Source organism: Myotis lucifugus, unplaced genomic scaffold (genome assembly GCF_000147115.1).
Source record: "Myotis lucifugus unplaced genomic scaffold, Myoluc2.0 scaffold_1127, whole genome shotgun sequence".
Classification (NCBI taxonomy): domain Eukaryota; kingdom Metazoa; phylum Chordata; class Mammalia; order Chiroptera; family Vespertilionidae; genus Myotis; species Myotis lucifugus.
The window spans coordinates 51,217-66,891 of record NW_005872175.1 but is presented as its reverse complement, the minus strand read 5'-3'; the positions used below and the strand labels follow the sequence as shown (position 1 = coordinate 66,891).

The window sequence follows — 15,675 nt, the reverse complement described above, 5'->3', positions numbered from 1 at the left end:
CTCCGTGTCCCCCAGACCTCGCAGTGAGAGCATTGACTGTCCCGAGTCCCCGTCCGTAGAGGTCTCGGAACCAGGTGCTGGCTCCGGCCTTCCGCCCGCCGCCCCTGCTCACAGCTGCTGCTCACGGCCAGACGGCACGTGTGCAGGGTGTTCTCGTTGCTCAGAGAGAACACATGTCTGAGAGCCGGGGGCGAGCGGCAGCTTGTCAGGCGCATAGGAGACCATGTCGTCGTCAGCAGTGGGACAGGCGTTGTTCTGAGACTCGTGGCTTCTGTGGCATGTGTGCTGCTGCCCGCTTTCTGCCTTCTCACAGTCGGGTGCCTGCCTGGCCGCTTGAACGAACCTCATAAGAAACACTGGGAGGAGCTTCAGTTTTGTTTTAACAAGATGTGAGCGTGAGAACACGCCCTTTACCGTATCTGCTGGCTGCTCCGGCAGCTCTGCGGTCAGCCCGGGATGTCCTGGGGTGACACTGAGTGGGGTGAACGGCGTGCGCGTGTGACGTATGGCGACGTGAACACAGGCTCTGAGGTGGAGGGCACAGTCCTGGGAGCCTCCCTTCTCCCGAGGCCTGGCCCTCCTGCTCCTTCCGCGTGTCTCACCCAAGCCCGTCTGCCGCCTGTCGTTGCAGCCGCACCAGCCAGCTGTCCGTGTCCACGCTGCTGGAGCTGTGCAGAGGCCAGGCCGGGGAGCTGGCGGTCGGCAGAGAAATACTGAAAGCTGGTAATGACTCTTCACTTCAACTCGGCGAGGCTGGCCTGGTCCTTAGCGAGCTGTCTAATCCCCCCCTGTGGGCAGTCACGGGATTTCCAAGTGATGGTGGAGCTCGACCCCATCAGCTCCCGTTAGAAACAGGACCTGAATGCAGGAGAGGAGTTCTTAAACGAACACAGCCCAGGGCGCTTGTGCCGTTGGGTCACGTTCGTTTCTATGTTAACGTCCCCGTTCCAGTTTCTTACTCTCACCTTCCTCTGCAGGCTCCATTGGGATTGGGGGCGTGGATTACGTCCTCAGTTGTATTCTTGGGAACCAGATGGAGTCCAACAACTGGCAGGAGCTGCTGGGCCGCCTCTGCCTGGTGGACCGGCTGCTGCTGGAGTTCCCCGCCGAGTTCTACCCGCACACCGTCGGCGCCGAGGCGGCCCCCGCCGAGCCCGTGGACGTCAGGTACTCTTTCCCGGGGGTGCCTGTCCTGCGCCTCCCCACCGCCCGCCCCCCGCCCCAAGGACACGGTCTAGATTCACGGGACCCAGAAATTAGAGGAACATGTAGGTTACTAATGTTTGACTAACAACGACCAAAGTCTAGGCTAGTGACTTAAAAACGTCTGGACCTTGATGATCTTTTTGGAATGCACACGCATTATTATTACCATCTCTTCGTTTGCGTGTGTTCTGCAGTGATTAACTGTGGCTGACACGTGTTTCCTGCAGGTATAAGAAGCTGCTGTCCCTGCTCGCCTTCGCCCTGCAGTCCATCGACCACGCCCACGCGGTGGTCGGGAAGCTCGCGCGCAGGGTCTACCTGAGTTCCGCGAGGATGGTCACCGCCGTGCCCCCCGTGTTCGTGAAGCTGTTAGAGATGCTGAGTGCTTCCAGCTCCACCCACTTCGCCCGGATGCGCCGCCGCCTGATGGCGATCGCGGAGGAGGTGGACATTGCCGAGGCCGTCCAGCTGGGCCTCGAGGATGCCTGGGACGGCCGGCGTGACAGCTTCCTGCAGGCGTCGGCCCCTGAGAGCCACCCAGAGGCCCCAGGGAGCAGCCCCCTGCAGGGCCCAGACCGTGCGGAGAAAACTGGAAGAGGACTGTGCCCTGCGAGGCTGAGCGCCAGCTCGGAGGACATCTCTGGTCGGCCGGCCAGCACTGCCCTGGGGCCTCCTCCTTCAGCAACGACGGAGCAGCCAAAGCCAGCGGTGCAAGCCAAGGGCAGGCCCCTCAGCCAGTGTCTGAGCTCCTCTCCCCTGTCCCCTCACTCCCAACCAGTGCTCCCGCCCTCGTCCACCCCGGCTTCGTCGGCCCAGACCGCACCAGCGGGCCCCGGGGACGCCTCCAAGTACAGACCTCAGGGATTTGTTCCCTACAACATACCCTCCGCGTCGCCTCCGCCGCAGCGCAAGTTCTCCCTGCAGTTCCAGAGAAACTGTTCCGAAAACAGAGACTCGGACAAGCTCTCCCCCATCTTCACGCAGTCCCGGCCCCTGCCCTGCAGTAGGATACACAGGCCCAAGCCCTCGCGGCCCTCCCCCGGCAGCCCCGGGAGACGGGCCGACGCCGCGACAGGCAGCATGACCCTGGACCTGCACGGGGCCTCCGAGGGCGGCGACAGCTTCAGCAGCGGCAGCAGCAGCAGCGCCGTGATCCCCAGCGAGGAGACGGTGTTCACCCCCGTGGAGGACAAGAGCCGGCTGGACGCCAGCACCGAGCTCAGCTCCAGCATCGAGGACCTGCTCGAGGCGTCCCTGCCCTCCGCTGACACCACGGTGACGTTCAAGTCAGAGGTGGCCGTCCTCTCTCCTGAGAAGGACGAGCACGACGACACCTACCAAGACGACGTGAGTCACAATCAGAAGTGCAAAGAGAAGATGGAGGCCGAGGAGGAGGAAGCTCTGGCGATCGCCATGGCGATGTCCGCCTCTCAGGACGCCCTCCCCGTGGTGCCTCAGCTGCAGGTGGAGAACGGAGAGGACGTCATCATCATCCAGCAGGACGTAAGTGCGCTCCTGGGAGGCCGGGCGCGTCCTCCGACCACGTGAGGTTAACCCGGTTCAGGCGCGAGTTCATCGCTAGAAGCGGGTCTTTCCTGTAGAATTAGTGTTTGTGTCGCTGTTGGAACAGATAAGTCCTGCCTGTTTCAGAGGCGTTGCTGGTGGATACTGTTCATGGCGCCCAGCACTGTCCACTCAGGAGCAGTTCAGAGGGGGCTCGGGAAGCCAGACCGACAGGAGTAGTGTTTGCCAGGCTCACTGCACAGCCTCCTCTTAACAGTAAAGAGCTGCTTTCCTTTGCTGCACAGACGCCCGAGACCCTCCCAGGACACACCAAAGCGAAGCTGCCGTACCGGGAGGACGCGGACTGGCTGAAGGGCCAGCAGATCGGCCTCGGGGCCTTCTCCTCCTGCTACCAGGCTCAGGACGTGGGGACCGGGACCTTAATGGCTGTGAAGCAGGTAAGCAGCTAGTGAGGGTGGACATGATGAAGGCTGTCACGATGGAGCATGAGCGAAGAAGAATGGTGTGTCCTGTGTGCCTGTGCTTAGTTCTCTCAGTTCTCAGAGACCCGAAGGTCAGAGTAGACATTGGCACAGCCCGTGAGCTCTGTTACTGTTGGAGCAGGATTGTGGGAGACGCACTCCAGGGCCTCTGCCGGCCAGGCCGCTGCTGTGCTTGTCACCCCCAGAGCAGCTTCCTCCTCCCCCGCGAGGCCCGGGTGCAGGCCGTCCTGGCTCCGGGGTTCACTTTCTGTAGTGAGCATGCTGATCAGATGAGAAAACCATAAAGCTTCCATCTTAAAGTCATTGGGCTTTTCTCACTTTCACTCTGTCTTCAGACAGTTTGGGAAGATGGGTTATATTCCTTTTTGGGGGTCACTTTCCTTATATTTCATTGCTTCTAAAGTTAGATTCTTATTTAAGAGAGTTTTTTGTAAAGTGTCTGCACTGCACCCAGGAGCATAAATGCCATTTGCTATTAATATAGAAGCTAATGTGCATCTGTCCACTTAGATCAGATGGTTAGTGAGAACTAAACAGAAGCTGAGCAGAATGAAAACTGTGAACGTGCTACTGCCATAGGTGACGTATGTCAGAAACACGTCGTCGGAGCAGGAGGAAGTCGTGGAGGCGCTGAGAGAGGAGATCAGGATGATGAGCCACCTGAACCACCCGAACATCATCAGGATGCTGGGGGCCACCTGCGAGAAGAGCAATTACAACCTCTTCATCGAGTGGATGGCAGGTGTGTTCATGGTCTAAGTCACAAACATCGTACACGGATTTAACTTTCTGCTTGATATTTAGGAAAAACGTTTTTAACGAACACTTATTTTTATTAAATAGTTTGCACAAATCACCTCTAATGTAGTATGACAGGCTGTAAATATTTGTGTTGTCTTTCACTTAAATAAAACATTCATTACCCCTACCTTTTAAACTTTTTCAGTGTTTCTTTTAAAATGATTGTGTACACTGTTTTATAGGAATAATTTTTTGAAACCTGGTAGATACAGGATCCATATTTTCCCAGGTAGCCTTCATTAATTGGACAGGTTTAAGAGATGATTTAACATGACAGTATGAAACTAAAATTGATTAACGTGTAACTTGAAAATTTTATTATAGGTAAACTAGCACTGAAGCATAAAGTTGAACCTTGTCATCTACTTCAGCAAGTGAAGACTATGTTTTTTTAGTTTTTTTAAATATATTTTTATTGATTTCAGAGAGGAAAAGAGAGATAGAAACATCAATGATGAGAGCAAACCATTGATCAGCTGCTTCCTGCACGCCCCCTACTGCAACCCGGGCATGTGCCCTTGACTGGAATCAAACCCAGGACCCTTCAGTCCACTGGCCGATGCTCTATCCACTGAGCCAAACCAGCTAGGGCTGAAGACTGTTTTTCTTGTATTATGCAGTGTACACAGTAAAACAGACTTAGGATGGAATAACTAGATAAGTGCTTGGTTAACTTCTTAGACCTTTTGTGTTTGGAGAGTATATATCTATTTACAAATCAGCTCTTTTTTTTAATTGAAGTACACTTGACATACAGTATATATACAGGTGTACAGCATAGTGATTCAGCATTTATATACTTTTCATTGTGATCACCACACTAAGTTTAGTAACCATCTGTCACCATACAAAATTAAGATATTGACGATTGTTCCTATCCTATACACTACATCCCTGTGACTTATAACTAAGTTTATACCTCTTATTTCCCTTCACCTTTTCTAAACATCCTCCCACCGCCCTCTTCTCTGACAACCATCAGCTGATTCTGTCTGTGAGTCTATTTCTGTTTTGTTTGCTCATTTACTTTGTTCTTTAGATTCCACATGTAAGTGAAATCAGATGGTGTTTGTCTTTCTCGGACGCATTTCACTTAGCATAATACTCTAGGTGCATCCATGTTGTCACAAATGGCAAAATTTCATTTTTTGTGACTAGTATTTCATTATCTATCTGTACACCATCTTTAGCCATTCGTCTATCGTTGGACACCTAGGTTGCTTCCGTATCTTAGGTATTGTTAATAGTGCTACAATGAACATAGGGGTACATATATCTTTTCAAATTAGTACTTTCTTCTTCAGATAAAAGGAGAATTGTTGGACCATATGTAATTTTATTTATTCACTTATTTATTTTTGAGGAAACTACACTTTTCCACAGTGGCTGCAGCGGTCTGCATTCCCACCAGCAGTGCACAGGGCTGCCTTTTCTCACATCCTCACCAGCACTTACTGTTTGTTGTCTTCTTGGTAACCATTCTGACAGGTGTACAGGTGCATCTCACTGTGGTTTTGATTTTCATTCCCCTGATGATTAGTGATTGTTGGGCATCTTGTCTTATGTCTGTTCACCATCTGTATGTCCTCTTTGAAGAAATGTCTATTCAAGTCCTCGGCCCATGTTTTAATAGGATTGTTTGGTTTTCTTTTTATTTATTGTTTAGTTTTTTGGTGTTGAGTTATATGAGTTCTTTATGTATTTTGGATCTTAACCCTTTATAAAAAGTATCATTTGTGAATATCTTCTCCCATTCAGTGGGTCGCCTTTTCATTTTGTTGGTTTCCTTTACTGTGCAAAAACTTTCTTTGATGTAGTCCCATTTTGTTTATTTTTTCCTTTTGTTGCCCTTTCCTGAGGGAAACATCCAAAAAAATATTGCTAAGACTGATGTCAAAGAGTTTATGCCTATGTTTTCTTCTAGAAGTTTTATGGTTTCAGGTCTTACATTTCGATCTTTAAGCAGTTTTGAGTTTATGTATTTGTATATGGCAGAAGAGAGTGGTCCAGGTTCCCTAACACCATTTATTGAAGGGACTGCTTTTTTCCCTATTGTATATTCCTGCCTCCTTTGTCATAGATTAATTGACCATATAAGTGTGGGTTAATTTCTGATCTTCCTAGTTTGTTCCATTGATTTATATATCTGTTTTTATGCCAATAACATCCTATTTTGATTATTTTGTCTCATGATACTGTTTTTATTTCCTCTTTGATTGCTTAGTAGCATGTTGTTTAGTCTCCGCATGTATGTGTTTCCCCAGTTTTCTTCCTGTAGTTGGTTTCTCGTTTCATGCTGCTGTGGTTGGAGAAGATGCTTGATATGATTCCACTCTTCTCAATGTATTCAGACTTCTTTTGTGGCCTAATATCTGGTCTGTCCTGTGCACTTGAAAAGAAGGCATATTCTGCTGCTTTTGGGTGAAATGCTTTTAAAATATCAATTAAGTCCATGAAGTCCAATGTATCATGTAAGGCCACTGTTTCCTGTTGATTTTCTATCAGGATGATCCGTCCATTGATGAGTGTTAGGTAGACTAGCTGCACTTCCCAGTCTTATGAGTGGTCTTATGTAGAAGACGTTTCGTGGGGCCCAGTGTCGTCATCTTCCTTGGTCACGAGTCAGGTGCTTCAGGCTGTTCTGTGTGTGGGTTGAGTGCACCCTCCTGTGTAGTTGGGCCATGAGTGCTGTGGGCAGGCCAGTGGGTGAGGTCTACCCTCAGGCTGACTGGCTCTGTTCCCCATAATGTGAGGGAGAACTCATCCTCCTGGTGCAGTTCCCTTGTGGCATAAAGCTGGGTGTGGGTCCTGATCAGACCACAGCTCTGCCCCTACTACTTGTTTCACTGTGTCTTCTTTATATCCTTGGATGTAGGAATTCTACTCAGCTAGTCCTCAGGTCATTCTTGGCAGTGGTTGCTCTGTAGATCGGTATAGTTCCAGGGTGCTCAGGGGAGTAGGGGAGCCCAGGATCTGCGCCTTGATCTCCACCTCTGCACATCAGTTCTTTAGTATAGTCTCTGATGCTGGTTGTAGTTGGGTTGATTGTTATATTTGGTTGATGATTATAAATACTTTTAAATGAGGCTCCCTGAGTTTGTGGCTTGCCCCAGATCAGAGCTAATAAATAGTAGGATATCAAGCCCAACTCTGGGTCTTCTGCTTCGTACTGTTCTCTTTCCCTTCTGCTAAATAACATGTTAGCACTGTTTACTCAGGTCATTAAGAAAGACATTTTGGCCCTAGCTAGTTTGACTCAGTGGATAGAGCGTCGGCCTGTGGACTGAAGGGTCCTGGGTTCAAGTCCGGTCAAGGGCACATGCCCAGGTTGCCGGCTCAATCCCCAGTAGGGGGCGTGTAGGAGGCAGCCAATCAATGATTCTCTCATCATTGATGTTTCTCTCTCCCTCTCCCTTCTTCTCTGAAATCAATAAAAACATACTTTTTTAAAATAGACATTTTGTATATCTTGGTCAAAAAGAGAAGTGAATTGTACATTTCAGAAATAGTTTCACCCAAAAGTGTTAACTTTGAAAGCTTTCTGAAATCCTGACCTTTCAGAAAACTAGTTCATGAGGGTTCCCTGAAAATACCTAATAGGTTCTGAGATTAGTTAAACGTATTAGTTTTTAAATCAGTTTGCACTTCCTGATGCAGAATATAAATGAACATTTCAAAAGTGAACATGAGGTCATAAAGTGCAACCTTATGTAACCAAAAGGTAACAAATAATTTTAATTCTGCCTTAAGTTTACAATAATTATTACCGGTTTATGTTTGTCTTGTAGGGGGATCTGTGGCTCATTTGCTCAGTAAATATGGAGCCTTCAAGGAATCAGTGGTCATTAACTACACTGAGCAGTTACTCCGTGGCCTCTCCTATCTCCATGAAAACCAGATCATCCACAGAGATGTCAAAGGTAGGGATTCTTTCATTGTTATTCACTAGCAATAAGTAGAAAACAATTGTAATTTTAAAACTTGGACCTTTGTTGATAGTTTGTAACGTGAAATCAACTAGAGGATTGTTTCTCCTGAGTCACTCAAATCACCAGACGTGAAGGAATCTTCAGGGTCACGTGGCCTGACTTCCTCAGAGAGGCTGTGACTTTTCTGGAGCCACTGATGGGAAACCACGGACAGAGTCAGCTCTCCAGTCCCTCTCTTGATCTTAGAATGTACTGCCTCCCCAAAAGTTCCTGTTCCCAGTTTTATTTAGAATAATGGCAATATTATAAACTTCCAAGAAAAATCCTTTCCAATCTTTTGCAGTTTGATTAACAGCAGCTTTGATTTTGACATAATGTATTCAAGTAGTTTAATAATATTAATTTTTATTAAAGCTGTAATTATGAAACTACAGTAGTTTGAATTGGTCCAGGTCAGTATGTTTCAACAAAATTTTGTCTGAAAATGTAAATGATGCTAAAATTTGAACTTTGAGGAAAGATTTTTGTTGAGTCATTCTTTTTTTTCTTTCTTCCTTTTTTTTTTTTTTTAATCCTCACCAGAGGATATTTTTCCATTGATTTTAGAGAGAGTGGAAGGGAAAGGGAAAGACAGAGAAATGTCAATGTGAGAGACACACATCAATTGGTTGCCTCCTGCACGTGCCCCGACCAGGGCCTGGGCTGGGGAGGAACCTGCAACCGAGGTCCATGCCCTTGACCGGAATCAAACCCGGGACCCTTTGGTCCGCAGGCCGACGCTCTATCCACTGAGCCACACCAGCCAGGGCAGGGAACCATTCTATTGAAGGTTCAGCACTTGCCTGTCCCCTTGTGCCTGATGCCTTGTCAGCCGTCCTGCTGAGGCTGAGGTTGTGCTTGTTTCATGCTGCGGAGACCTGTGTCTTCAGCAGGAACGAGTGAGCCGAGAGGGGGAGTGACCGAGCCTCTGCCATGTGGTCCACTCTCCCTGTCTTTGTCCTGGTCATTGGTAGTATTTTAGTGTGTCATCTGCCCTTTTGTGTTTAACATACATGCTCACTTGCCGTTTTCCTCGACAGGTGCTAACCTCCTCATTGACAGCACAGGTCAGAGACTGCGAATCGCAGACTTCGGAGCGGCAGCCAGGCTGGCATCAAAGGGAACTGGCGCAGGAGAGTTTCAGGGACAGTTGCTGGGGACAATCGCATTTATGGCACCTGAGGTGAGAAGCAGCTTCGTGTGTGGCAGGAGAAAATATACCAGATTAGTTTGCAGTGTTATCCAATCTGTGCTTACCAGTTAGAAGCCCATGACCCTAAGCATGAGGCTTTAATGATATCCTTAATTTCACACCCTTAATCCCTGCCTTTCTGTTTTTGTCTTAACAAAATTTTAAAAGATAGGTTTTAATAGAGTTGCTTAAAAGCTATTTCTAATGAAGTCTTGTTGGGTAATTCATAGCAGTTGTTTTGTAGTAAACAAAGTATACCTGTTAGAGACTTTCTACATTGTTCGCTCTGCTCCAGAGGGAGGTGAGCAGAGGCATGTCCTCCCGCAGAGGAGGAAGGCTGTTGCTGTTCTGAACTTGGCCTCTACTTCGTGGTCAGTCTCCTGGCGCTCACACAGTGATTCTCGCTGCCCTCTTGCCCCATAGCTTACTAAGTGCACTGGGCAGCGCTGAAATTCTGTGATTTCTTGTGACTCTTCTGAATCTCACAATTCTCCAAAATATCGTTGTGTCCCATAGGTTAATAAGCTCTTTAATGAAATAAATGAGACGTCAGCTCGTCTGCAGAGTTGCTGTTTGTACCTTGTTTTGCTCTGAAGTAAAAAACTAGATTCCATAACTACAGGGTGGCTTTCTGTTTTTTAAGTAAAACTCCGCTTTCTTTTAGGTCCTCCGAGGACAGCAGTATGGGAGGAGCTGTGATGTGTGGAGTGTCGGCTGTGCCATCATCGAAATGGCTTGTGCTAAACCACCTTGGAACGCAGAGAAACACTCCAATCATCTCGCTTTGATATTTAAGGTAATTATGAGATAAAAACGATTTCCTTCTGCTAAAATAGGCAGCAAGCAGATATTCATGGGTTCTCCTTAACTGTCAGTCTGACATGAAGGCACACCTTTCCTGAAATAACTGTGTGCACACCTGCAGAACCGCCCGTGGCAGGTCAGGGTTGGCGGCATGGACAGCCAGGCCTCACTCCTCCAGGCAGTGACGTTCTGTGAAGTTATTGCAGACAATGAATTAGCAAACACTGAACCATTGCTCCCGGCTGGAATAGGCACATAGATATCCCTGTCAGACTTTCAAATTTAAAAACTTGAAGCTCTTCACATATTGTATACAACCCACACGTTTTCTAGATTCCAGTTTACTATTTTCTACATTTTAAAAACACACCTTTGCCCTGGCCGGGTAGCTCAGTTGTCCCAATACTCCAAGGTTCAATCCCCAATCGGCACAAAAAGCAACCAATGAATGCATCAATAAGTGGAACAACAAATTGATGGTCCTTTCTCTCTCTCTTCCCCTCCTCCCCCTTCCTCTCTCTCTAAAATCAATTTTAAAAATTAAAAAGTCAGTTTCCAAATCCTGTCTGTTCTACCTTTCTGACAACTCAAGTCCATTCTGTTCTTTTCCACCAGAGATCAGTGCAGTGGTTCAGATTGTTAGCTTTGAGTCGGCCACGTGCTGGTAAAAGATTGGGCTTGGGAGTCACACAGGCCTATCAGCCCTGCTCCATCCTGTGGTAGCCACTGACCAGGAAATTCCTTGTTCTGTCTCCCGTTTTGTTGTGGTTGTTTGTTTATAAGGTGGGTGTGATACAGCACCTACTTCACAGGACTGTGATGAGGACACGTAGAATGAGCCCTAGGCCTGAGTAAAGCGCCCAGCACACACACTGACTCTCACACACACACACACACACACACTCTGCCTGTCATCCTGTGCCTCCTGTCTTCCTCGGCCGCCTGACTGGCAGGGCTGAGCCTTTCTCGCTCTCTGTGCTGAAACAGTAGACGCTGTGCAGGGAGCTGCGGAGACAGTGTCTAGGAGAGCGAGTTCATCGAGTGAGCACTTCCCCTCTGATCGTTTGGATGCACTTGGCCTGCATTTGAGACAGTAAGGGACGGAGCAGATCCACCTGACAGGATGCAGTTGACCAAGTGCTAATGCCCTAAAGTTTGAAGGATTCTTAGAAAGATCCTTCCGTCCAATGGCGAGTTTCTGCCTCACACCGTTAGCAGAGTGTTCCCCCGGGTTTGCCCCTCCATGTGGAGGGCGCATGTGCAGAGGCCACGAACTCCATGCCCGGCACTTCTGGGTCAGGAGTCCCGCATGGAACGCTTCAGCCTGGTGTTTCTCCCACAGATCGCGAGTGCGACGACCGCCCCATCGATCCCGTCACACTTGTCTCCCGGGTTACGCGACGTGGCTCTTCGCTGCTTAGAACTTCAACCTCAGGACAGACCTCCATCAAGGGAGCTGCTGAAGCACCCGGTCTTCCGCACCACGTGGTAGCCAGCTGTGCAGACAGATGCACATAGACGGATGCTCAGTAAGAGAAACACATCAGTGGGGACCACGGTGATAATCCGCTGGCCTTCCTGCTGCTGAACAGCTATGAACAAGCCCGTGGGGAGCCCTTACCTAAGTATGTGATTGACAAATCATGTCTGTACCTAAGCTGAGTCTGCAGAGCCCACACCTGTGCCGAACTGCAAACCGTGCCTTTCAGGGACTGGCCCTCAGCAACAGGACAGCAAGGAGTTTGCATGACTAAGTAACAGAAGCATAGTTTTATGATTATTTCTCTCAGAGCACTTTTTCAGCAATATTAGCAGCTGAGGGGCTCAGGATCTGTTTTACTGTCTCAACTACTCTTCCATTTCGTATCGCAATCACAAGCAGGGGTCTGCTTTCATGCAGTTTTTTGTCACTGGCAATATAAATCAGTATCTGCCTCTTTTTAGGTCAGACTATGCTATAAGTAGCAGTAAAGAAATATATTTTTTAAAGTTGATAACTTCTTTATGACCCACAGTTGACCTTTATTTTTTAAAAGCCTGGGCAATTGTGGCTCATTGTGCATTTTACTGTTGGCCCATTCATTTCGTTTTTGGAAATTATGGTTCTATGTTTTCATTTCACCTTCATTTTTTGTTTAATATTCAGGGAAAGGTGATCTTTTCAATCCAGAAAAAAAAAATAGAACTAAGCGTGAACTAGTTTGTTGAATATCTTGCTGTGGCAAGAGTTTTTTAATACAGAATTTTGTTTGTTTTTTTAAAATTGGGTTTTACTACTACCTTCATCGAGTCCGTCACTGCTCTTCTGGTGCAGGTTAAACGTGAATTCAGAGAAAAGCAACTGTTCTCTGTGAGGCAGCACAGCCAAGATCAAGATTACCTTGGAATCTGAGTTTCTGTAATTGGTTTCATTTGTAGGAAGCTTCACCAACTAAGTCTCACTCGTGTGGAAATCGCCACTGCTGGTGAGCACGGAGCTGCTGTTTTCCTTCTCTTCACAGGCGGCCCTGGTGGAGAATGAAAGGAAAATTAACTTCATTCCTCAACCACCAATGAGTAATAGTGTTTTTAAACTAGACGTTTGCTTTGAACTTGGAAAATGTCCTCATAGAAAAGTGAATTGAATTTCAATTACAAACTAATTCACTGGATCCTGCACAATTATCTAATGGTTTTCGTCTCAGTTGAATTCGGATCCTGAAGGAAAATGGCAGCTCTTTATCCTTTTTTTTTGTGAGTCTCTAAATCAAGTACTGATTAAGTTTTAACTCTTCAGAAGCCAGTTGAATCATGGCAGGGTGAACTAGAATTGGTTATTCTCAAAGACTCAGGATAAACTAAATAAGCTACACAGATTACATTTTAAATGTACATCACAAATTGGAAGTCACAAATAACTTACCAGGTAAGTTTACAGGGATATATTGCATATAATTTTTAAAAGGCAGTTTTTAAAAATGTGAATGTGTTTCTTAGTGAAATTTTACATTCCTTTGTTTTGGAAGATTGGCAATATTTGAAGAGTTAAAAATAGTACCGAAATGTGAAGTTTGGTAGCTCTAAATGTGTTGTACTTGACTTTCTTTTTTATTCCTCTGTGTTGACTACTTGGCATTTTCGCAGTCTAATGAGATTGTCTCGAGTCCCACGTGCAGGCTTTAAAGGATGCACTCTTGCCATTTTATTACTGGAAGATCACTGGTCAGACGAATCCGGTCTGACAGCAGCGTGAACTGTGTACATGAGGAACCGCAGCGCATCAGTATTACTCTGCAGATCACCATGCCCGCCAGAGCGCAAGCTCAGACAGCGTGGCATGTCGAAGCCCATTGTTTGAGTGTGTGTGCAGGTCCCTCAGCTTGCTGGTAATTGTGGTGTTTTGTTTCGTTTTTGTTTTCAATGCAAATGTGATGTAATATTCTTATTTTCTTTGGATCAAAGCTGGACTGAAAATTGTATTGTGTAATTATTTTTGTTCTTAATGTTATTTGGTACTCAAGTTGTAAATAACGTCTACTGCTGTTTATTCCAGTTTCTACTACCTCAGGTGTCCTATAGATTTTTCTTCTACCAAAGTTCACTTTCACATGAAATTATATTTGCTGTGTGACTATGATTCCTAAGACTTCCAGGGCTTAAGGGCTAACTTCTATTAGCACCTTACTGTGTAAAGCAAATGTTACAAAAAAAAATCTCTGGGTTAAGAAAATTTGGCTTAAAATGTATCCTTTGTTATTTTAAATATATCCAGATATTTTAATTAAAATTTTTACCCCATTGAACCAATTTTATAGTATTTGTACCTATTTTGGTGTTTTGTCTTTATAGTAAATAAAAGTTTTTGAACAAAGGTGGTTACTTTTACTGACTTCGAAATAATTTCATACTTATAAGGAGGTTGAGAGCGCACCACAAAGAACTCTCATCTCCCAGGGCCAGCTGCCCAGTTATGTCCTTGAGAGCGAGAGCCAAACCAGTCACGTGCTGCTCTCAGGTGTCCTGTTTCTTCAGTCTCATTCCGTCCAGAGCTATTCCTGAGTTCTCCCTGACCATTTACGTTATACACGTCCACATAAATATCCCAGCTCCAGACACCATAGGTCAACTTCAATCAGTTCTATTCACATCTCTCTTCTGATACACTATGGTATTTTTTTTTTAAATTTTTTAAAAGCATGACATCTGCCCTCCTTCTTCCGCTTGTGGGGAGAACGAAGGTTCCCTCGCCGCTGTCAGGCACAGCGACGACTCCATCTGACCAAAGCGGAGACGTGATTTCGTTCCTGCTGCAGGTCCAGCTGCACAGCTCACACGGCTGCTCAGATTGTCTCAGATCATACCTTGTGGTGGTTGCAGTTTCTACTTTGTCCTTCGTAGTTCTGCTCAGCAGTAGTTTCTCAAACGAATCAGAATCAGAAACGCGCGGTAAGAGGCATCGCTGAGGAGCTGAGCTCACCAGCCCTCCGCATTTCTAGGTTAGGTTTCTGTATAAAGGGCACGTGTTCGTCATTTTAAGAAATATTAACTGCAGGCTACACAGAATCGCACAATGTTGGGTCTCACGCCTGCACAGAAATGCCAGTGAGTGCATCTGTGAATGCGGCAATCCTCCTGTTGTAGAGCAAATGCACAACAGGCTGCCGTTGGAAACAGTGGCCAACAGAAACAGGAGAGCTGCCGTCTTCCTATGTCAGGGCCGCTTTGCAGGTCGTCTCACTTCATGGTGACTGCACGTCGGGGAGGTGCTGATGGGCCTGGTGGCCACTGAGCCTCAGGCAGAACCGGGGTTGGATCTGGCTCTGCCACTTGCCAGCCGGGTAACCAACCCGTGACTTCGGGAGCCTCCTCTCTGCATCTGGAAGAGGAACGGGGCAGTGCTGGGAGACAGGGCTGGTGCCGAGGCGGGTGCCAGGCGCCCTGGTGCTCAGAACCTGCTTGTGTGACGAACGGGCACCCAGACGGCGCAGGCTCACGCCCGTGGGGCCAGAGTGTCCTCAGCAGGTGTTCGTGCCAATTGGTGTCTAAGGGGCCGGGGTGGCCATGGAATGAAGCGGGGAAGCCGTGTCCCAAAGCCTCCAAGTTTCCAAAAGCAGCTGGAAATCCAGGTGTTATGTGCCATTTCCTGCCGTCTAAACGGCGGAAAGGAACTCACGACCTGCAGCGCTCCACCACCTCGTGCGCTGGATGCGGCCTTTCGACCTCTGACCGGGGTCCAGGCTCCGGCGACAAAAAGGAGAGAGACCGGGAGGGGCGCACGGCGTCGGGAGCCCGGCCGGGAACCTGCTTCTCCGAGAGCAACGAGAGGCGGCGGAGAGCGGCCTCCGGGGGCTTCCTGTCCACGCGCCGCCGCGACGGGCTCACCGCGGAGGCCGGGCTGCCGGCGCCAGGGCCCAGCCCTCGGGGCGGTGGGGGCGGCAGAGCCCGGAGCCCGAGGCCTTCCTCCCGCGCCCAGTCCCCGTTCGGCGTTTTCCCTTCGAGCCGCGGCTCGACGCGCCTCTGCACCCGGGGCGTGTGGGGCGGAGGCGGCGGCGGCGCGGAAACGCTCCCTGAAGAGCCTCCTCGCGTGCGGAGCGAAGGCGACCGGCTGACACGCGCGCTTCCAGCTCCGAATGAGACCAGCCGCTTCCGGTCGGGATGGCGGCGGCCGGGACGACCCCCGCGTCAACGTGACAACGGCCGGAGCCCGACCCTCCAGAGC

At 48.2% G+C, this 15,675-nt stretch overlaps 1 protein-coding gene across 1 annotated transcript in view; it reads left to right on the top strand.

Moving 5' to 3' along the window:
• The window catches only part of MAP3K1 (mitogen-activated protein kinase kinase kinase 1), a 40,525-nt gene extending 26,757 nt beyond the window's left edge, over positions 1-13,768 (top strand). Inside the window, exons 12-20 of the mRNA XM_023748084.1 lie at positions 632-723; positions 978-1,167; positions 1,434-2,709; positions 3,015-3,167; positions 3,792-3,954; positions 7,802-7,933; positions 9,022-9,164; positions 9,838-9,969; positions 11,320-13,768. Of these exons, the coding sequence (XP_023603852.1) occupies positions 632-723; positions 978-1,167; positions 1,434-2,709; positions 3,015-3,167; positions 3,792-3,954; positions 7,802-7,933; positions 9,022-9,164; positions 9,838-9,969; positions 11,320-11,469 (2,431 nt within the window). The 3' untranslated portion in view covers positions 11,470-13,768. The remainder of the gene's footprint in view (positions 1-631; positions 724-977; positions 1,168-1,433; positions 2,710-3,014; positions 3,168-3,791; positions 3,955-7,801; positions 7,934-9,021; positions 9,165-9,837; positions 9,970-11,319) is intronic.
• Positions 13,769-15,675: the final 1,907 nt, after the last annotated feature.